Source organism: Pleurodeles waltl, chromosome 1_1 (assembly GCF_031143425.1).
Source record: "Pleurodeles waltl isolate 20211129_DDA chromosome 1_1, aPleWal1.hap1.20221129, whole genome shotgun sequence".
Taxonomy (NCBI): domain Eukaryota; kingdom Metazoa; phylum Chordata; class Amphibia; order Caudata; family Salamandridae; genus Pleurodeles; species Pleurodeles waltl.
Window position 1 is genome coordinate 524,827,401 of NC_090436.1, and position 22,281 is coordinate 524,849,681.

Below are 22,281 nucleotides of genomic sequence, written 5' to 3' on the forward strand. Positions count from 1 at the left end.
ACACTGACTATATCGCGCTGTGTCCTCCCATCTCCCCCCTGGGAGTTTGTGAGATGAAGTACTAAGGAGCGCAGCTGCTCCCGTTGGAGGTTCCACGCCAGGAGCCCCCCCCCCGATCTGTCGCCCTCTAGCTGTAGGAGTTGTCGATATGATTTCAAAGTGTACCGTTCAAGTCTATCTCTGGTTTCAGTCATTTTTCTAATAAGCTTAATTTCCTTTCCCTGACTATGTCTCCCCCGCATTGGGTGTTGCTGGCACGCCGTCAGGGCATCCTCCCTGTGGGCTAGTTCTGCCTGTAATGCTCTGCGCACTCCACACGCAAGCTCCACACACCTTCCCGGGAGCACCGTCTTGCATGCCTCCCACTCTGTCGCCCGCTTTTGTGAAGATGTCCAATTATGTTCCATGTTTTCTGTTCTTGATTGTGCAATCGTGTCTCTACCCACAGTATCTTGGAGAATCTCTAATGGGAATCTCTAGGAATATAGGGTTGGAGAGCCACAACCCCATTGAAACACACAGATCACTGGGGCATGGTCTGACAAGTATCTTTTAAGATGGGATACATTCTGTACCCTGGGGGTGGTATGTGTGGTGGAGCGCTATATGATCCAGCCTACTGAATGTGTTGTGTGGATTCGATTAACAAGTATATTCCCTGAGGGCCGGGTGTGTGTTCCTCCACAGGTCCCTGGACCCCAGTTGTGACATTGTGGTTTTCAAACTTGTAGTCATTCGTTGCTTGGTGCCCTGTCCTGGGGGGGGTCTATCCAGGTCCCCATCTGTAATGCAATTAAAGCCCCCCCCCTCCCAGTGTCAGTCTCCGTGTGCGTAGACAGTTCACTGGCCAACATGGGGTAGAATGAGTCATCATCTGTATTCGGGTCATATGAATTTAGTATCTCCAATTGCTGACCATCCAATGTTCCCCTAAGCAGGATGGATCTGCCCTCAGTATCTGCCTCCATAAAGTGCAAGGCAAAGGGAACCCCCGGGGCTATCCAGATGTGCACGCCACTGGCGAGCGATGAAAAAGTAGCATAGTAATTTTGTCCCCTCCATTTTGTGGCCAGCTTCTGCACTTCATTGTCCGTCAGGTGGGTCTCCTGAAGACAAGCTATACTTACCCCCCTGGCACCTAAGCACTGACATCACCCTATATCGTTTTGTAGCATTGCCAAAGCCTCTCACATTCCAAGTGAGAAGTTTATAAGTGTTTTGGACTACCATTGTGTTTTATTTTCTAAATATCCCCCCTGTGGGGTTGTCCCGGAGCTGACACGGCCATATTGTGCAGAACGAACCAATATGTTAACCATAGAAAACTTAACCCACAACTTTCCCAAGACCCTCCCACAGACAGCCGTAGCATTAACATAAATCTGTCAGAGCCCACCCAATATTGTGTCTGGACGTTGAGACTCCCCTTACCGGTCCTACCGGGACCTGTTACCTTAAGCTTGCTACTCCCCCAGCTCACAACCTCTATTATCCTATCGTCACTCAGCTATCTGACTACTATCAAGGGCTGAAGAATTTGATAAGATCATTATGCTATTTCAAACTAGCTTTGTGTTTTGATGGCATATGTCTCAGGAGGACTAGAGAGGGTCACTTTGTTGTTTCAGCGTGCCGAAAAAAAGTTCACTTCTGAGCAGGTGGTGCCCCAGAGTTCTGAACAAATATAAACAACATTTCCTCTCTGGTATAATGTTCCTCAGCCTTCCTGGAGCACCTTCTCAAGTGGTGCTCTATTGGGAGCAATCTCTGAGCTGAGGCGCAGACTGTGCAAGACCAGTAAGCTCTCTCCGGGGAGCTCGATTTTGACAAATCCGTAGCGCTATCCTCTCCTTTATGAATTCTATTAGAAGTCGGAGATTGTTGTTCCGGGTTCTCTCTGCCGGTGTCTATAGTTACTCTGTATGGTCGAGTGTCCCGTGCTCTCTTCCATGGTAGGACCTCCCTGCCCCGGCCTGCGGTGTCCGGGACCCCGATTTTGAGCCAGTGCCAAACGTCCTGTGGCTTATCAAAAAAATGTGCTTTGCCATTGTGGATGACTTTCAATTTGCCAGGGTACAACAACATATAAGTCAGTCCCATGGGCTTTAGTTTCTGTTTTGCTGCCAAGAAGGATTTGCGCTGTTCCTGCAGTTGTTTAGTATAATCTGGGAAAATGGCGATATTGCAGTTTTCATACTGCAGGACTTGCTGTTCGCGGGCAGCTCTCAGAATACAGTCCCTGTCCCTGTAGTTAAGGATTTTAGCAATAAGGGCCCTCGGAGAGGCCCCCGGAGGGGGCGGGGGGAAAGGTCTCCGAAAGGCAACAGGGTTTCAGGGTTGACCTACCCCAGTCCTCTAGGAAGTGCTCTGCCGAGACACCCTCTGCCTTTTCCGGGAACCCCAACACCCGAATATTGCTGCGGCAGGAGCTTCCTTCTGCATCTTCAAACCTCCTGCCTAGTTCGGCCACTTCAGCGCTTACTGTAGTCATCTGCCTCTTCAGTATTGCCATTTGCCCTGGAGGGTCGCTATGTTGGTTTCCGCTGCGGAGGCTTTGTCTGACACTTTGTGCAGGTCCACCTGTAGTAAATTGACATCAATGGACACAGTTTAATCTGGTGTGCCAGTGCTGATCGGTGTCCCTGAATGGCCTGCATCAGATCCGCTCTTGTGGGCTCCGTCGTGTCGCCCTTGGGAGGGTCCCCATCCACTCCCTCCATCTGTTGTGTGAGCTGCTGTGTAGGCTGTCTTGGGGTGGTATATTGAGTTATGGAGTGCGAGCCGGCCGCCCGAGCCACCCTGTCCTTCCCCATAAATCCTCTCAAGTCTGTCCCTTAGGGTGGATTAGGGTAGTTCCACTGGTAATCTGACAAATTTCCTCCACGACCGATAGAGCTCTCCGACCGGAGCACTTGTGACCCTTACCCGGTGTACCCTTGTGTGCCCGTCAGTTGGAGCCTAGTGGCTACCTGGGAAATAGCAACCAGTCATTGCCTTCAAGCTGTCACACCATCGAGGCAGACGGGAGGCCTGGATATCTCCACCCCTTCAGCACCGCTAGCACAATGTGCTTTCACTCTGTCATCTCAGGGCCAAGTCGCTGAGTGGGGGAAGGCCGTATGCTCTACTGGTCCTCAGGGGCCACTCGCCGCCCAACATCCCCGGCCTTCACCAGTGGCCAGTCCACTGGGCTTCTCGGTCGCAAGCACGCCCTCAGCATTATGCCAGCGTGGCAGACGCTAGGGCCCGACCCCGCAGCTCTGGCCTGTGACCTTCTCTCTTTTGGCACCTCCCTTGCGGCTCCTTCCCGATCCTCCGCCACCAAGCCTCACCTCTCAAGGTGACCAGCCGTGAGGCTTGAGAGTCCCCTCCATCGGAGTCCGTTCAAAAGATCTGCTCTGATCCTTGGCTCCACACACCGCTGGTTTCCCCCGCAGCTCGATTCCGAGACCTACAGGATGTCTGGGAGGGCGGTGGCCTCCAGCTCGTCCCCCTCGATCTCCGGGCCTCCGAGGGTCAGAAGCAAGTTACATGGCCTGCAGAGGCTGCTGTAAGCCCTCCGTTGTTAGTCGCAGCCCCAGTCGGGTCTTTTTTTGCGTCCGCAGGATTCCCTGATGTTTATGCCTCCTGTGCCCTTAACAAGGTTCCAGTTCCCGGGTGCCTTGGACGAGATCACCTCGTCCTGCACCCGGGACCTCACCCCATGGGCCCCACACACCCCGGTCGTGGATGGAAGGGGAATCCCTTCCCCTTCCACCCCCGACCCCCCCACACCCTCCCAGCCCCCCTTGTGACGTCAGCGCACATCGCAGGCTGACAATCACAAGGCCTCCTCCCATCGCGCTGGAAGCTCAGCTTCCAGTGCGATCGGAAGAGAAATGCAAAGCATTTCTCTTCCGATCACGTGGAGGAGGCCGGAGAGGCTTCAAAGGGAAGGAAATGAATTTCTTTCCCTTTGAAGTCTCTCTGAGCGTTTCAAAAGCTGAATTGTAAAGCAGTCCGGCTTTTGAAATGCCCACTAGACACCAGGGATTTATTTTCTAATTGGAAATTGGCATAAGGGAGCGACCCCTTGGGCAAGGGTCGCTCCCAGGGGGGGCATTTTTTTTAAGGCCTTTTCTGCCCCCGGGGGGGCAGAAACCTCTAGGCACCAGGGATCTTTTTTTTTGTTCTTTTTGTTTTTGTTTTTAGAGGTGGGGAGCGACCCCTTAGGCAAGGGTCGCTCCCCTAGGGCGCAAATTATATTTGGCCTATTTTTATGAGGCCAATCTGCCCCCAAGGGGGACAGAAACCACTAGACACCAGGGAGGTTTTTTTTTCTTCGTGAATTTCACGCAAGGGGAGCAACCCCTTAGGCAAGGGTCGTTCACCTGGGGGGGGGAATTTATTTTAGGCCATTTCTGCCCCCCTGGGGGGGCAGATCAGCCTATTTTAATTATGCCGATAAAACTCTTTTTTTGTGTTTTTTTTATTTTTTTTGTTTTTTTTTGTTTTTAGAGATGGGGAGCGATGGGGTTGCTCCCCAGGGGGGTGAGGGGGCATATTTATTTTAGGCCATTTCTGCCCCCCTTGGGGGCAGATCGGCCTATTGTTATTAGGCTGATCTGCCCTGTAGGCGCCAGGGCAAAATTGTTTTGTGTGGTTTTTTTTTTGTTTGTTTGTTTTTTTAGAGATGGGTAGCGACCCATTAGGCAAGGGTCGCTCCCTGGGGAGGGTTGGGGGGGCAAATGTATTTTAGGCCATTTCTGCCCCCGGCCTATTGTTATTAGGCCGATCTGCCCCCTGTGGGGGGGGGGGGGGGGTGGCAGAAAACTCTAGGCGCCAGGGCTCATTTTTTTTTTTGTGTGTTTTTTTTTTTTTTGTTTTGTTTTTAGAGATGGGGAGCGATGGGGTTGCTCCCCAGGGGGGTGGGGGGGCATATTTATTTTAGGCCATTTCTGCCCCCCTTGGGGGCAGATCGGCCTATTGTTATTAGGTTGATCTGCCCTGTAGGCGCCAGGGCAAAATTGTTTTGTGTGTTTTTTTTTTGTTTGTTTGTTTTTTTAGAGATGGGTAGCGACCCATTAGGCAAGGGTCGCTCCCTGGGGAGGGTTGGGGGGGCAAATTTATTTTAGGCCATTTCTGCCCCCGGCCTATTGTTATTAGGCCGATCTGCCCCCGGTGGGGGGGGGGGGGGGTGGCAGAAAACTCTAGGCGCCAGGGCTCATTTTTTTTTTTTTTTGTGTTTTTTTTTTTTTTAGAGATGGGGAGCGATGGGGTTGCTCCCCAGGGGGGTGGGGGGGGGCATATTTATTTTAGGCCATTTCTGCCCCCCTTGGGGGCAGATCGGCCTATTGTTATTAGGCTGATCTGCCCTGTAGGCGCCAGGGCAAAAAGTTTTGTGTGTTTTTTTTTTGTTTGTTTGTTTTTTTAGAGATGGGGAGCGACCCATTAGGCAAGGGTCGCTCCCCTTGGGGGCAAATTGAATTTAGACCATTTCTGCCCCCCTTGGGGGCAGATCGGCCGATTTTAGGTCAATCTGCCCCCGAGGGGGCAGAAACAACTAGGCACCAGAGATTTTTTTTTTTCCGCCAATGTCACGCAAGAGGAGCGACCCCGTAGGCAAGGGTCGCTCCCCTGGGGGCAAATCGGACAATTTTTATTAGGCCAATCTGCCCCCATGGGGGCAGAAACCACTTAGGCACCAGGGATTGGTGTGTGTGTATGCATGTGTTTTCTTTAGGGAAGCAGCCCCTTGGGTAAGGGTCGCTCCCCATGGGAGCACATTACTGTTGGCCATATCTGCCCCCCATTGGGGGCAGATGGGCCTATTTGTGGAAGGCCCATCTGCCCCAAGGGGGGGCAAAAAGCCCACCAGAGGCCAGGGAAGTTTTGTTTCCAAAAATAAGAGGGTCAGGGTATGGCCATACCCCCACCCCAAATAAATGGGGCCAAAGTTGTTCTGCCCACTAGTGGGCAGGTGGGACCAATTACCCCTGATCCACACCCCGGGGGGCAGAAAGTCTACTAGATGCCAGGGAATTTTAAAAAAACTAAAAATATTGGGGTGGTGGCTACCAACCAGTATGGGCCTGGTTACGCCCCCACCTCAACTAAAGGGGGTAACATTCTTTCAGCTCTCCCCCGTACTCTAAAACATCTTATCCCACAGCAAGCAACCAGGCATTTGATTATTTTGGGTTTTAGTTTTACATTTGGGCCATGAGAACTTGGCTTACTCTCAAAATCGTTCCACTTGGAATGGTGAGGGCTGCACTTCATGGACTTTGGGACGCTGCCATGTAGAAAAATCCACAAGACCTAGACACATCTGAAAACTAAACATCTGGGTGATTCCAGACTGGTGTGTTTCATATGCACCCCGCACCATTTTTGTACCCACAATCCCCTGCAAACCTCCAACTTTGCTGGAAATCACACATTTTTCCCATGTTTTTGTGATGGAACCTTCCGGAATCTGCAGAAATCCACAAAATTCCTACCACCCAGCATTGTCTCATCTATACCGATAGAAACTCTGCCCCACTTGTCAGCCTAAAAATGTTTTTTTTGCAAACTGCCCTTTTAGACCCCCTTTGTTCCCCCTCAGTATCGACATGTTTTTGGCTCTTCCCTTTCACAAGCACTTGGCCCACCTACACAAATGAGGTATAATTTTTACCGGGAGACTGAGGGGAATATTGGGTGGTATGAAATGTGTCCCAGTGCGGTGATCCCACACAGAAATGTGGGAAAAATGAGATTTTTTTAGCTAAATTTGAGGTTTGCTGAGGATTCTGTGTAAGAAAACATTGGGGGATCCACGCAAGTCACACCTCACTGGACTCCCTCGGGTGTCTAGTTTTCAGAAATGTCTGGGTTTGGTAGGTTTCCCTAGAAGGCTGCTGAGCCCAGGACCAAAAACGCAGACGCCCCCCTGCAAAAACAAGTAGTTTTGTATTTGATCATTTTGATGTGTCCACGTTGTGTTTTGAGCCATTTCCTTTCGTGGGTGCTAGGCCTACCCACACAAGTGAGGTACCATTTTTATCGGGAGACTTGGGGGAACGCTGGGTGGAAGGAAATTTGTGGCTCCTCTCAGATTCCAGAACTTTCTGTCACCGAAATGAGCGGAAAAAGTGTTTTTTTTGGCCAAATTTAGAGTTTTGCAAAAGATTCTGGGTAATAGAACCTGGTGAGAGCCCCACAAGTCACCCCAGCTTGGATTCCCCTAGGTGTCTAGTTTTCAAAACTGCGCAGGTTTGCTAGGTTTCCCTAGGTGCCGGCTGAGTTAGAGGCCAAAATCCACAAGTAGGCACTTTGTAAAAAACACTTCTGTTTTCTGTGAAAAAATGTGATGTGTCCACGTTGTGTTTTGGGCCATTTCCTTTCGTGGGCGCTAGGCCTACCCACACAAGTGAGGTACCATTTTTATCGGGAGACTTGGGGTAACGCTGGGTGGAAGGAAATTTGTGGCTCCTCTCAGATTCCAGAACTTTCTGTCACCGAAATGAGAGGGAAAGGTGTTTGTTTGGTCAAATTTTGAGGTTTGCAAAGGCTTCTGGGTAACGGAACCTGGTCAGAGCCCCACAAGTCACCCCATCTTGGATTCCCCAAGGTGTCTAGTTTTCAAAAATGCACTGGTTTGCTAGGTTTCCCCAGGTGCCGGCTGAGCTAGAGGCCAAAATCCACAGGTAGGCACTTTGTAAAAAACACCTGTTTTCTGTGAAAAAATGTGATGTGTCCACGTTGTGTTTTGGGCCATTTCCTTTCGTGGGCGCTAGGCCTACCCACACAAGTGAGGTACCATTTTTATCGGGAGACTTGGGGGAACGCTAGGTGGAAGGAAATTTGTGGCTCCTCTTAGATTCCAGAACTTTCTGTCACCGAAATGAGAGGAAAAAGTGTTTTTTTTGGTCAAGTTTTGAGGTTTGCAAAGGATTCTGGGTAACAGAACCTGGTCAGAGCCCCACGAGTCACCCCTTCTTGGATTCCCCTAGGTGTCTAGTTTTCAAAAATGTGCTGGTTTGCTAGGTTTCCCCAGGTGCCGGCTGAGCTAGAGGCCAAAATCCACAGGTAGGCACTTTGTAAAAAACGCTTCTGTTTTCTGTGAAAAAATGTGATGTGTCCACGTTGTGTTTTGGGCCATTTCCTTTCGTGGGCGCTAGGCCTACCCACACAAGTGAGGTACCATTTTTATCGGGAGACTTGGGGTAACGCTGGGTGGAAGGAAATTTGTGGCTCCTCTCAGATTCCAGAACTTTCTGTCACCGAAATGAGAGGAAAAAGTGTTTTTTTGGTCAAATTTTGAGGTTTGCAAAGGATTCTGGGTAACAGAACCTGGTCAGAACCCCACAAGTCACCCCATCTTGGATTCCCCTAGGTGTCTAGTTTTAGAAAATGTGCTGGTTTGCTAGGTTTCCCCAGGTGCCGACTGAGCTAGAGGCCAAAATCCACAGGTAGGCACTTTGCAAAAAACACCTCTGTTTTCTGTTAAAAAATGTGATGTGTCCACGTTGTGTTTTGAGCCATTTCCTTTCGTGGGCGCTAGGCCTTCCCACACAAGTGAGGTACCATTTTTATCGGGAGACTTGGGGGAATACAGAATAGCAAAACAAGTGTGCAACTCATTTGTTGGCTCTGGGTACCTAGAGTTCTTGATGAACCTACAAGCCCTATATATCCCCGCAACCAGAAGAGTCCAGCTGACGTAACGGTATATTGCTTTAAAAAATCTGACATCGCAGGAAAAAGTTACAGAGTAAAACGTGGCGAAAAATGGCAGTTGTTTTCACCTCAATTTCAATATTTTTTTATTTCAGCTGTTATTTTCTGTAGGAAACACTTGTAGGATCTACACAAATGACCCCTTGCTGAATTCAGAATTTTGTCTACTTTTCAGAAATGTTTAGCTTTCTGGGATCCAGCACTGGTTTCTCACCCATTTTGGTCACTAACTGGAAGGAGGCTGAAAGCACAAAAAATAGTAAAAATAGGGTATGTCCCTGTAAAATGTCAAAATTGTATTGAAAAATGGGATTTTCCAATTCAAGTCTGCCTGTTCCTGAAATCTGGGAAGGTGGTGATCTTGCCCCTCAAACCCTTTGTTGATGCCATTTTCAGGGAAAAAAACACACGCTGCTTTCTGCAGCCCTTTTTTCCCATTTCTTTTTTTTTTTAAAACAATATTTTCACTGTATTTTGGCTAATTTCTTGGCCTCCTTCAGGGGAACCCACAAAGTTTGGGTACCTCTAGAATCCCTAGGATGTTGGAAAAAAAGGACGCAAATTTGGGTAGCTTATGTGGACAAAAAGTTATGAGGGCCTAAGCGAGAACTATTCCAAATAGGCAAAAAAAGGCCTGGCACAGGAAGGGGAAAAGGCCTGGCAGCGAAGGGGTTAACAGGGTGCGCTGGGAGGTAGGATTCTGTAGGATTCAGGCAGTATAAACTCCGTACTGGGGGGAGAGCTCGGGGATTCACTTCCTGTTGGCCATTTTGTCAGACCCCCTTTGATCTTTGTTACTAGTTTTTACCTTAAACTTTAAAAAATCTTAACTCCGGTTTTACTGATTGGATCTTTGTTGTTTTGGTGTCAAATTATTTAGTAAAATGTACTTTCTTTTTCTAAACTACACAATTTAAGATGTGCCACATCTGTAGGAAACAAGTGCCAGTCAAAGCCCAGCACAGTGTATCTGTTTGGTGCCGTGACTTGAAATACGAAAGACGCCTGCAGCAAAACCTTTGTGATGCATTCCGTTATCAAGGACCATGAAGCTAAGCTCTATATTCTGAGCATAATAAGTGGGGCTGGTCCCATTCGAGAACTCTATTCATTTCCTGCTGGCCTTCCTTGAGTGAGTGCATGATGAACTGGAAAGCTGAGTCTTGACGCAAACAGAAAGCCAAGCATGGCTCGACCCCCATCTTGCAATTCCAGGTTATCAAGACATTGCACATTCGGGACGTTCAGAATCCGGCTTCATCATCCGACTTGTACCCGATTCCAAGTTTAGAACTGATGTGTCCAGAATTTCCCAGTCTATTGCCAACTTTGCAGGTGTTTGAGGCCTCTAACAGTGGCAATGCTGCAGTTCTTCTGGATGATTGTGGGGCCCTCTGTGGCATCCTCGGGGCCCATTGATGTGTCGGGCTTCGAGCTGGACATCTGCCGACTGGTCCTTCCTTGGCATTATCTGATCACGTTAAGCTTCAACCTGGCTTTCAGTGGCAACATACCGCGCACATTAGTGCCACTGTTGCACGAACCGCCAGTAGTGCCCAGCTGAGTGCTGGTGTGATCTCTAGAGGTACTGACTTCGGATTCTGCCCCGATTACACTGTCAGATTCAGGACCGACTTCAGCAAGATCTCGACCTATGTCTTGCTATGAAAAAGTGCAACTTGTAACTTTGAAGGATTCCTCTACTGCCTGGACGACTGTGCTAGACTCCATCTTGACCACCTGAATGCTAGTGCTCTAGACACTGACTGAAAATAAATGAATTGGATTCATCATGGTGCCTTCCTATTAAGAAGAGTGTTTCCTTCACGGTGGTTGTTGTTAGGGCCACGGGGTTCTTGGATATAAATGCGCTTAAAGTAGAGAGCAAGGTGAACTTAATGATTCAAATTTTGTAGCCTGCGCCATTGACTACTGTGCCCTTACTGCCATTTAATGAGAAACCTAATTGAAACTACTATGGCGGCTTGGTCCAACCTGTATATAGTACCAACTGTGTGTCATTTGATTGCTTGACACCACAGGCATGCACCTATGGGTGTTTTCTTCCTAACATAGTCTGAATATGTAGAGTCGTATTTAGACTTATGGGGGACAAGGTAAACCCTAATGTGTTCCTTACTGCTCTTCCTAGAGCATAGAAGATGAATGCTATTTTTTTTCTTTTGTAAGTATCTTTATTGCTTTTTCCAACTGTAGAGTGGCTATTCAGGTCGTCATGCCTTCCTGCCAAGATGGGGTGCTCTTAGCAAAATAGTTTTTCTTCTGCCAGTATGGCACTGCAGTTGTGTAATGCTGTTTGTCTCTTGGACCGCTGTGGAAACACTTTAAGACATGGCAAGTGAAATCTAGCTGGCTTCCCCAGAGGACGTTCATGCTCTTGTCTGCTTCATTGTCTCAAACAGTACAAGAAATCCATGCCACCTCAGATTTAACCCAGCCAGGTTGGGTCCAAAATACATTCTTTGGGCTGATTTAGATACTGCGGGCTGTGTTGCTCTGCCGCGGGTGTCACCTTTGTTGTTGGATGGTATGGGGCAGAATACGGTTTTACCTGTCCTGCTGGCGTGCAGTTACCTAAGACAAGTGGGGCGCTCAAATTGTTAAATTTGATAACACCACCCCTCTACACGTTCCACCAGACTGGTGAGACATCAGCCGAGTCTACTGCCAAGTTAGCCCGAGAAGTTCAAACTCTGCTAGCAAAGGGTAGGATTAAATTGGTGTCCAGTGAGGAGAGGGGCAAAGGATGTTACTCCTGGTACATCTTGTTTCCCTTTGGTCCAAATGTCTGTACTCTACTTGACATCTATAATATAATGTATTGCTTCTTGTGTTCTTTTAATACAACTCTGTGAATATTTGCTTTGCAAGCGTGTTTAGTCTGACATCTTTGCTTTTGCGTTTAACATTTCAGTGAGTAAGCGTACATCAAACTACTTAGGATCAAGGCTGATATTTGTCTCCTGTTTAGGAATTATTTTAATTCATTTTATTATACATTTTATAGGCTGTTCACCACAGGTATGCAGAACTATACAGGGCACAGAAGGAAATCTTTCCCGAGGTAAGATATCTATGGTGAGAACTAGAATATATTCATGGAAAGTATGTTGGTAAAATCCATCAAAATATCAAACATCACTTGCTGTACACAAGCTGGGCCTGTTGAAATTTAGAGCCAAGTGGTACAGACTTATCAATTGTTAGGAAACCAGAACAGTTAAGAATCGGTATGACTAACTGCCAGCAAACAATCACATCCAGTAATCTAAATTATTTGAATTAATTAAGATTCACTAATTTGTTTTTGATGCATTTTCCTGGTTATTGCTTTTCTATGTAAATCAATTTATTTTATCTTCAGTCTATACATTTCATATATTCATAGGAACGAATAAGCAAATAAATAATAATATGTCAAATTCTATTTATATGTACCAACAAACCAAAAACGTTGAACCCCATAACGAGCAAATTAGTTAGCATAGTTTTCTTGCAGAGAAAGAAATGGGGGAAATAGTACTACCACGGGACGGCCTTAGAAGCACGATGAGCATTTTCGTGCTTGGGTGAGGATATATTTTGGCTCTACAAATGTTAAATGATATGTTTTTAAATGAGTGCTCATTTACTATAAGGCTTGCTAGTGTTGATTGCATTTTTTAACATGTAAATTTGACTGATTTCATAATATTTTCTGTTGTTGTTTCTTCTGGTACGGAAACAGTTTTTTGGGCATGTCATTACATTTTGTGCTATCAGTACCTATTAATGTTTCGGTGAGTTTAAGTGTATTTGCTTTAAGCTCTCAAGATTCTATAAACATGCTTTTCAGGTTTCTGAGTGCTCAAGAAATTGAGCGTCTTTGAAAGCATGGGGTTGCGCCCCAAACCGAATTCCTTATACCCAAAGGAGGTAAGCGAAATTCTAAATGTATTTCTATAAGAGGTAATCCACCGGTCCGCTTCTGCACCTGTTAAAAACACAAAAGTGACGGGAAGATGCTTGCAATAAGTCTAACCACTAGCAATCGCTGGGGGTAGCATTCCAATCCATCGTTCTTTTGCTCACCTTGCCACCTCAGATTAGACGCAGCTTTGTGCAAATCAGTCTTGACCGTTCTCCAATAGGAACAGTCCAGCCTGAACTGCCAAGCCAGGTCCATTCCGCACCAGAACACAAGCAAACTAAGACGATGGGTTGGAATGCTACCCTGAGTGATTGCCAGTGGTTAGACTGAATGCAGGCATTTCTCCTATCACCTTTTGTGTGGTCAGCATTCCCAACTGTTAAATTAAGCTGCCAGACTCCCTCCTTTCAGGCGAAGCACGAACCACGGAAATAAAAGCTAGTTGAAATAGAAAACAAGAAAGGGATAAACACAGCAAAAAATATAATCCATGAATAAGTAGTTTCACAAAAATATCATATGCTAGATTAATTTAATTGAATCAGATTTCTAGGACTTCTTTGTGCCTTTAAGGCATCTCTCCAGTTGTATAGTTATACATCTCTTGTCATAGAGTCCAGTCCTTTTAATCCATCGGAGATACCAGCTATATAATTGTTTGAGACATTTTAATTAACAGCCAGGATGCGACTGAGATTTCACCCTCTAATTACACCACTCAATTAAATAATTTCACATCTCTCAGCGGTTTATTAAACTTTAATCCTTGTTTGTGTCCAGTTGGTGCTCTAACCACAACCATATAATTTATACTTGCATTGGTTTTAAATACAGCTTTGCATGTGCCTTTCTTCTCTCCTGCTTAAACAATTATTTCTCCCTGTTCTGCTTTCTGAAATTCTTCAAATCTCACTCACCCAATTTCTCCCTAATCCGGACTGGACACACTTAAATACACGCCATTCTATTATTGAACATATGAATTGGGACTTCACTATGGCATATCATGAGAACCTGTAAGCCTATACTCTGCTTTTCTGGCAGAGACATCTAACTGCAGGTTCCTCACCTTAGAATATTTTCCAAGCGTCAGATTGGACAAGGAATGAGGAACTCCAGATACTGACCTTGTCTCTTCCCCGGGCTCGGCCACGGAGGAGACTGCATTCTTTGCTATCATTGTCCGGCAGGCAGCAGACATCGTGGACTTAGAACAGCCAGTCCAGCAAATCAAAACTAGCATCCTCACTGCCGTACTTTAGCTGAGCCAAACCAGCCTGTAGCCTTTAGCCTTTAGTGAAGCATTGACTTACGTCCTTTTTGGGGCCTGGGCCAGGGCCTGCTCGGGGCAGCTGGTCAGCAGACAAATTGCCTCTCTCAGCATCCTGGCCTGGGGATCTAGTGGTGCAGGCATCTGCAGCCAAAGTGAATCCAAATTTGTTTTCTACCCTTCCCCCTGACAGGGAATTGAAATGACTGAACACTTTTGGGAAGGAGGTATATTCTTCCACCAGCTTTCTCTTGGCCTGCTGGGTTGCAACACACACGCCCCATGGGACTCTCTTGCCCAGGTTCTGCTGTTGGTCCCGAAAGAGGGCTGAGCCATCTTGTCACAAGCCATGAGAGATGGCCAAAATGCAGCTAAATTTAGTAGTCGTTGTGGTCCGGTTTACCAAGGACTCCTTTGGCCCAGTAATTTGCTCCATGGTTTCCACAGCCATGTGCTCCCTGGTTGCTCTCCGTTATCACACCTGGATGCTCTCTACTGGCTTTTGGATGACCAGGCCAATCTTATGCATGTGGCATTCAATGGCTCCTGCCTGTTTGGGGAAAAGGCTCTCACTGCCCTGGAGTGCTTTAAAGATAGTCAAGCTACCACCCGCTTGTTGAACCACACTGTCCCTTCTCACAAACCCTTTAGTGGCTACAGAAGAGGTTTTCAGCCCTTCACCAGTTTTGCCGGTCCAACATATCTCACATCCTTTTTGTAGCCTTGGACGTGGCTCCCACAGGTCCCGTAGCCAACAGGGACAGAATGCAGCCCAGTCCTCAGCTCCTTCCACTACCACAGCTGCTAAAGCTCTATAATATGCCTTCAGTGGTTCACAGCCACCTTGTCGAAGGCCAAATCCAACACTTTTTGCCAAGGTGGCAGACCATCACCTCAGACAAGTGGGTATTACAGATTGTCTGACAGGGTTACACCCTCCCGTTCTTGGAAACCCCACTGTCCTTGCCACCGTATAATGGAGGCTCAGGTACTTTTGGCAAAAGGAGCCATCAAGAGAGTGTCAATGCCAGACATCGGTTGTGGTTGCTATTCCTGCTTCTTCCTGGTGCCGAAAAAGGACAGAGGACTCCATTCTGTCCTAGATCTGCGCTCCGTCCATGCCCTCCTGCGGAAGGAAAAATGCAAAGTGCTCACTCTGGACCACGTTTTGTCTGCCCTCGACCCTGGAGACTGGATGGTAACATCTGACTTGCAGGGCGAAAACTTCCACACCCCAGTCTTGCAGGCCGAACAGTGCTATCTGTGATTCACGGTGGGCCAGGAGCATTTCCAGTTTGCTGTGCTCCCCTTCAGCCTCACCAGAGCCCTCAGGTTTTCTCAAAACTTATGGCTGTGGTTGCTGCTCACCTTCAGAGATCAGGGACTCCAGCCTTTCCCTAATTGGACGACTGACTGTTGAAGGCGGGCTTGCCACAGGCAGTCATCTCTCACCTCAAGACTACACTGAGTCTCCTGATGTGGCTTGGGTGTACAAGCAATATACTGAAGCCACACCTGAGTCCTTCGCAGCTGCTCACTTCCATCAGAGCCATTCTGGACACAACGTAGTTTCGTGCCTATCCACTGAAGTGGAGTGTCCAGGACATTCAGGCAATGATCCTGAAGTTTTAATCTCAGTCCTGGATTTCAGTGAGACTGTTTTTGAAGCTGCTGGGACTGATAACCCCCTGCAGCCTGCTTGTCAAACATGCCAAGTGGCATATGCAGACTTTGCGGTGGGATCTGATGTTCCATTGGGCCAAGCATCAAGGGAAAGTCTCTGACTCAGTCCAGATTTCAGAGGAAACTGCAAAAGATCTGTAGTGGTGGATAATGGATTATAATTGGGTCAGTGGCAGTCCCTTCTCCCTTCAGAGCTGACGGTAGTGACTGATGCATCCCTTCTAGGTTGTGGCAGTGATCTGGGGGAGGTAGAGATCAGAGGACTCTGCCCTCTGGTGGAGACTCAGCTCCACATCAACCTGTTGGAGTTGAGAGCCATCCACTTGGCATTAAAAGTCTTCCTGCAATCCGTCAAGGGGAGGCTGGTTCAGGTGTTTATGGACAACATCGCAGCCATGTGGTACTACAACAAGTAGTGCAGGGTAAGGTCATGGACCCTGTGCCAGAAGGCTCTGCACCGCTTGACCTGGCAGTAACACCTTCCAGGGGATCCTCGTCAATAGTCATGCTCACTTAATATTCCCGCCCATGCGCGGGGACCCCAGAGCATATATCAAATATATATTAATACACATATATTCTGTATGTAAAAATATATCTCTACATTTATGCAGCCTATAGTAAAGGCTAAGAATGCCTACTTACATTAGAGAGAGAGCATAGGGTGCAAAACTACAGCTTTGGTTAAATCCAAAGACAATACTAGCCAATAGGCTGCATTAAAAGCATAAGAAGGAAATACTGTCACTGTGCCTTTAAGACATCCCGGATCTCCTGTATCGCATTATGCCCCAGAGGTGACTGTTAGGTCAGTTCTTTTTTTAACGATAACATGCAGAATAAATGAAACAGATAAGTATATAGTGTTATAAGCAAGATTCGTCAGGGAGGAGGTCAGGTTGCTTATGACTTTGATGAGAATTCCCCTGGAAGAGAACTAGGATTACAGGTAAGCAACTTATCCTTCTCTTCCAGGGGATCCTCATCAGCAGTCATAAGCACTGAATAGAATAGCAAGCCCATCCCACACTCCTGCGGACAAATCAAGGATAAACACCAATATGTATTTTTATTAACTAAATAGATTTTTTAATGAGGCCTGTCCTACTTGGGTATCTGTCTTAGTGTCTGAATCTAGACAGTAATGCCTTGTGAATGTATTAAAGCTTTGCAGATTTCGGAAATAGGGACATTCTTCACTAGTGTTGATGTTGCTGCCTTGCCCCTTGTACAGTGAACTTTGGGCCTAACAGGCAATTGCTTGTTGGCCAACTGATAAGTGAACATAATGCAGGAATCTTATCTATCTGGAGATGGTTTGTTTAGAAGATGCCGTCCTCATAGGGCCATAGTTTACAAAAAGGCGATCAGACTATCTAATGTCCTTGCTTTTGTTTGAGTTGATGCACAGCTGTCCACTGAGATTGCTCACCCTGAAGAAATTTTCTGATGGCTATTTCAGCGACATGGAGGGTGAGTGAGCTTCAAGCTCTTTCTGCGCACCCTCCTTACTTTATCTTGAGAAGGTGGTTATAAGAACTTGTCCTTGCCTAAAGTAGTGACTCCATTTCATGTCAGCCCGAACTAACTTAATCCACCAGTGAACACCTGTGGACGATCAGCTCTTTGTCGGGTTCTAATGCTCAAAACCGTGTATGGCAGTGCAGAAATGCGTTGGCTTGTTCTGGATAGTGGTCTGTGTAAAGATCAGCTACACATTGACGAAGAAGCAGCCTCCTGAAAGTTTGTTAACGAAGAAGCAGCCTCCTGAAGGTTTGTTAGCTCAATCCACCACAAGCAAGGGTGCTACCACTACGTTTGCACATGGAGTGCCTTTCATAGACATTTGCCAGATAGCTACTTTGGCGTCACTCATCCGTTCACAAAGCACTACTGTCTGGACTGCAAAGACCGCTGAGAAAGGCGTTTAGTCCGCTCGGTTCTGCTGGGCATTTTGATTTGAGACAGTTCACAGACCGACCTCTTGGGGGTATTGCCCTGGTACCCATTTTAAGGTGAGGAATCTACAGTTAGAAATGTATTTCAGAAGAACAACTTACATACCTTCAATAATGCCTTTTCGGGTAGAGAGTCTCACGGCAGATCCTTACCAACCCTCCCTTCTGCCCCATTCTGAGAACAGGTCTCTACATCTAAAAGAGTCTCAGACTAGGAATCTACATAACCAGTGGCTTGTGGCCTCGCGTATGTGAGCATAGAAGGGTACAAAAGCAACTGTTGCCAGAGCTCGTGGGTGGCACCTTTCTGGGCCTTCGTACGTCACATTTGGTGTGAACGACATCTATTAGGAGCCGTTGGTGCCACTTACCGGTGCACAGAGGTACTGTTCAAAAAGTTTCGGGATCCAGTCTGATGTTTGGGGAATTGTCTGAGGTGAGTAATCTGCAATTAGATAGTCTTCACCAGAAAAGGCATTACTGAAGGTACATAATTTGTTCTTTATCTCTTCTCTCCAACTTCTTTCCACACTCTTGGCTTGTTATTTGCTTTTTTTCAACATTCTTTAGGTCCTCCCAGTCATACTGTTAGTTTAAGGATGGAAAGATAAAACATAATGTGTGCACAATTCCATACATTTCAAAATAAATCTCCATTTCCTTGGAGGTCAATTGGGCCCGATTGTTTTTTACTGTAACTCCTAGGCTACTTTTTCTGTGAAACACCTTTTCTAATCAGCTTATGACTGAGTGTTCATCTCCCTTACCATATCTATCTCTGGAAAATGGGAGAACATATCCATCAATACAGAAAATACTTATGGTACTTTTCCACCCTGAATAGGATCCAAAATTTCAAACACAATTTCCACTTGTGGACCTGAAGACATTTTCCTGTACTTCATTGGCAGATTTTTATCATTCTCATCTTCTCACTCCATACCCTCCTTGCTCTTTGATTTTGTAAGTGAATAACAGGCCACCAGTAGCCAGTGCGTAATCTCTCCTTAGGTTTGCACATACCTAGATGACCCACAAGTGTGCCAAGTCAATTAAATGTTTTCTATTTCCCTTTGTATGGCAAACCTCTTGTCATCTTTGCAGTTCACTATCAACATGCTGAAGTTACACCTGACTCCTCAGATGCTCCCCTTCATTGGAGCCATTCTGGACACAGTTTGATTTTGTGCCTTTTCCCCAGAAAAGAGAGTCCAAACCATTCAGACTACGATCCCAGTCTTTCAGCCTCTGACCTGGATTTCAGTGAGGTCGACTCTGAGGATACTGGGACTGATGGATTCCAGCATCCTGCCAGTCAAGGACGCAAGGTGGCATTTGCAGGCTCTTCAGTGAGATATAAAGTCTCAGCGGCCCAACATCAAGAACAGGCTTCTGCATCCAGGCATTCGTAATCTCCACCTTGATGCATAGAGATTGAGCGACAAAAGCTGAACACCTGTGACCTTTTTTCTGGAGGTGGTTGATGTCATCTTCGCGTCCCTCAACAAAAATTGTACATGAATGACGTTGGGACAAAATTTGTGGTTTGGTGCAGCATATGCCATATTGACCCCTTCCAAGGCAGAGTATCTGACATTCTGGTATATATTTTTTTATTTCACAACAACACCATATAGTACATTGGCAGCTCATCACGCTATGTTATTGATGTGTACATCAGCATGTATATATATGAGTATATCTGTATATATTATGAATTCTTACGATTTACAGATTACTGCACCTCAAGTTTCTGAGCTTATCCAATGTACACAGTGGTCAACTATGTGTAAACTACCCTGGATATCCCCCTCCCTCCTGCCACTGCTTCCTTGCCTCACATATTATTCCACATCCCAATGATAGCTACAGAACTTCTCAGGTCTTTATACTGTCTTATTTATGGACATTGATGGACATTACCCTGATCTACCTTAAAAGTCAACCCTGTTCAACTCCGACCCTCCCTCCGATATACGGGCGCTAGATGCTGAGTATGTCTCTGGCTCCATGTCCGCAGTTGGGGCCATGAGGGTGTCAACAAGGTTACCCCAAACTCGTACATTATCCACTTTCCCAACTCCTCTTTTCAGGTCTCTGTGTGTAGTACTACGCCTTCCAAACCCACCATTTGACTAATTCTTCCCTCGATTTATCCAGCCAAGGCCTTCCAGCTGCCTACCATTGTATTGCCAGTTCTCATTTAGCAAGGTCCAATGCCTGATCTGTAAAGCGGGTGGTGATTTTGTGTTTGTTGGGCCTAGGGAATCCCCTCACTATGCAATTAATGGGGGTACAGGGAATCACCTGGAGGGTCACCTCATTAATAGGGAGCATTATTGCCTCCCAGAACTCAGCCAAGGAAGGACATGTCCAGAACATGTGATGAATTTCATCACCCATTTCACCACATCTTGGGCAGGATGCCAGTGCTGAAAGATGGAACCTGGAATTACGTGACACAGTGGGGGTATTCACCAGTATCTTATCCCAGTCAGCATCAGTAAACTAATGATTTTTAGATCATTTAGGGGTACAACGGCATCCGCACTTTTGGTCCGATATAGACATGTTACCACTTTGAATCGTCCTGTTGGAGTACAGAGCTGCTGGCAACCCTAGTGCACCTCAGATTCTGAGTCTCCCATACCCCAAGGTTTGCGCATGACAGCTATCAGTGAGCAATGTAGTAAGAAATGACCACACAATATCTCAAAATTCTTCTGCAAATTCTTCAAAGGGTAGTAACATAGTATCTCTGTAGAGATCTTCAACACAGGTGACTCCTCGTCACCCACCACGCCAGACCTCCCTGTACTCCCGCAGGGGTCAATCACTCAAGCCATCTCAAAGGTATATTGGGTGAATAAGGAGCACAAGTGTGGGCCTTCTAGAGACAACAGCAACAGCATCTCTGCATCACCTGCACCTCCGTAGACACATCAGGGAGGCGACGCTGGGGGACCAGGAGGATAGACAGAAGCTCTTGAACATCTGGAGGAGTCAGAGGGGGGGGCTCCAGTCATTGGATGTAGCTATCAGATATCCATCTGTTGAGCCATTGCAGTTGTGCAGCAATATAATATGTCTCCATGTCGGTTGCTGCCTGGCTCCCCTTAGCCACAGGTCGTTGCAAATTTTTTAACGCTGTTCTACGTCTGCTCCCTCCCCCCAAATAATTCAGTTAGTAATAGTAAGTAGTCTATTTCATGGAACATTCGACAGGAGATCAGTAGTGGTAAAGTGGTTAAAAAAAAAAAAGTATCCACGGGAATGCCACCGTTTTAGCCACTGCAATCTTTCCTGCGATGGATAGCGGTAGTGAGCACCAGAAGTTTACACTAGTGTGAAGCACTGTTATTACAGTTCTGTCCAGGAGGTCTCAGGGATCATGATATATTTGTACCCCCAGATATTTCAAACAGGTACCGTTCCAGTTGAGACGGTTAAGGTCTCTGGGGCTGTACCACGTCCTTGGTAACTGGGAATAGGTGGGATTTTTGCCAATTAATTTGGAGGCCGAAGATCCTTCCAAACCACTCCAAAAGGCCTATTTCCGCTGGGGAATAGCAGCATATTATCTGCTTATAAAGCTGCATAGTGTGTTTATCCCCGAACCTGTAGTCCATTATAGTGCCCATCCTTGCGTGCACTGTAGTCCAGGGGTTCCACTGCTATGACAAACAGCAACAAGGAGAGGGGACACCCTTGTCGGGTTCCCCGTCTAACAGGGTAAGAATCAGAGATTGCTCTGCCAGTGCGTACCCATGCAGGTGGGGGCTAAATGGAGGTTTGTCCACTGAATAAAGCCCAGGCCCAACCCTGTCCTTGCATGACCTGATAAAGAAAATCCCAACTCAGGCTGTCAAAAGCTTTCTCTGTGTCCAGCGCCACAACTGTCATCATACAAAATTGAGATAAGCCTTCGGATCTTAGTTGCGGTGTTGCACCCCGGAATGAAACTGGTTTGGTCTGCGTCTACTAGGGTGGATATATGAGGCAGGAGTTGGGGCACCCGTATGCGACTAAGTATTTTATAGTCCGCTTGAGCATAAACTGTGGACCATAAGCATGTACGTCAGTGGATGGGCCCCCAGGCTTCAGGAATGGCACAACTAATGCTTTGCACGTGGACATCGATAGATGACCTGCTTCACGAGCAGCTGCATAGAATTCCACTAATTTTGGTGCCAAACGAACCCATAAGAAGCAGAAAATTCAATCTGTAATCCACCTACTCCAAGCACTTTACCACGTGCCATTGATTTGATGGCAGTCCTGATTCGTAATGGCTCCTCCTAAGGTGTCTGCTGTGTCTGGGGGAAGCACTGGGAGGAAGACAGGGTTGAGGAAGTCCTCAAACGAGCAGAGTGCTATCACTGGCAATGGGGCATATAGCATCACGTAAGGCTCTTGGAATCCATTATTAATGGCTGTATGTCTATGCAGAGGATCTCCAGTCTCCGACTCTACTTCCAAAATCATAGAGTTCCGGGCAGTAGGGTTAGTAAGCCATGCAAATAGGGTTCCTGCTTTATCCTGCTCCCTGTGTGCGAGGGTTAGATATTCAGGATGGTCAAAACAGCTTAATTTTTCAGTGTGTGTAGCTAATAGTTCTCATGCTTCTAACAGTGGTTGTTTGAGTGCTGTGTTCCCATGCCTCAACGCCACCAGATTACTCAGCTCTTTCTCCTGTTTTTCGTCTTCATATAGAAGGGTACGTCTAACCCCCA

At 46.8% G+C, this 22,281-nt stretch overlaps 1 protein-coding gene across 3 annotated transcripts in view; it reads left to right on the forward strand.

Moving 5' to 3' along the window:
• The window catches only part of SLF1 (SMC5-SMC6 complex localization factor 1), a 673,081-nt gene that overhangs the window by 174,731 nt on the left and 476,069 nt on the right, over nucleotides 1–22,281 (forward strand). For all 3 annotated transcript variants that reach the window (XM_069225438.1, XM_069225455.1, XM_069225447.1), the window contains exon 7: nucleotides 11,735–11,791. In XM_069225438.1, the coding sequence (XP_069081539.1) occupies nucleotides 11,735–11,791 (57 nt within the window). The remainder of the gene's footprint in view (nucleotides 1–11,734; nucleotides 11,792–22,281) is intronic.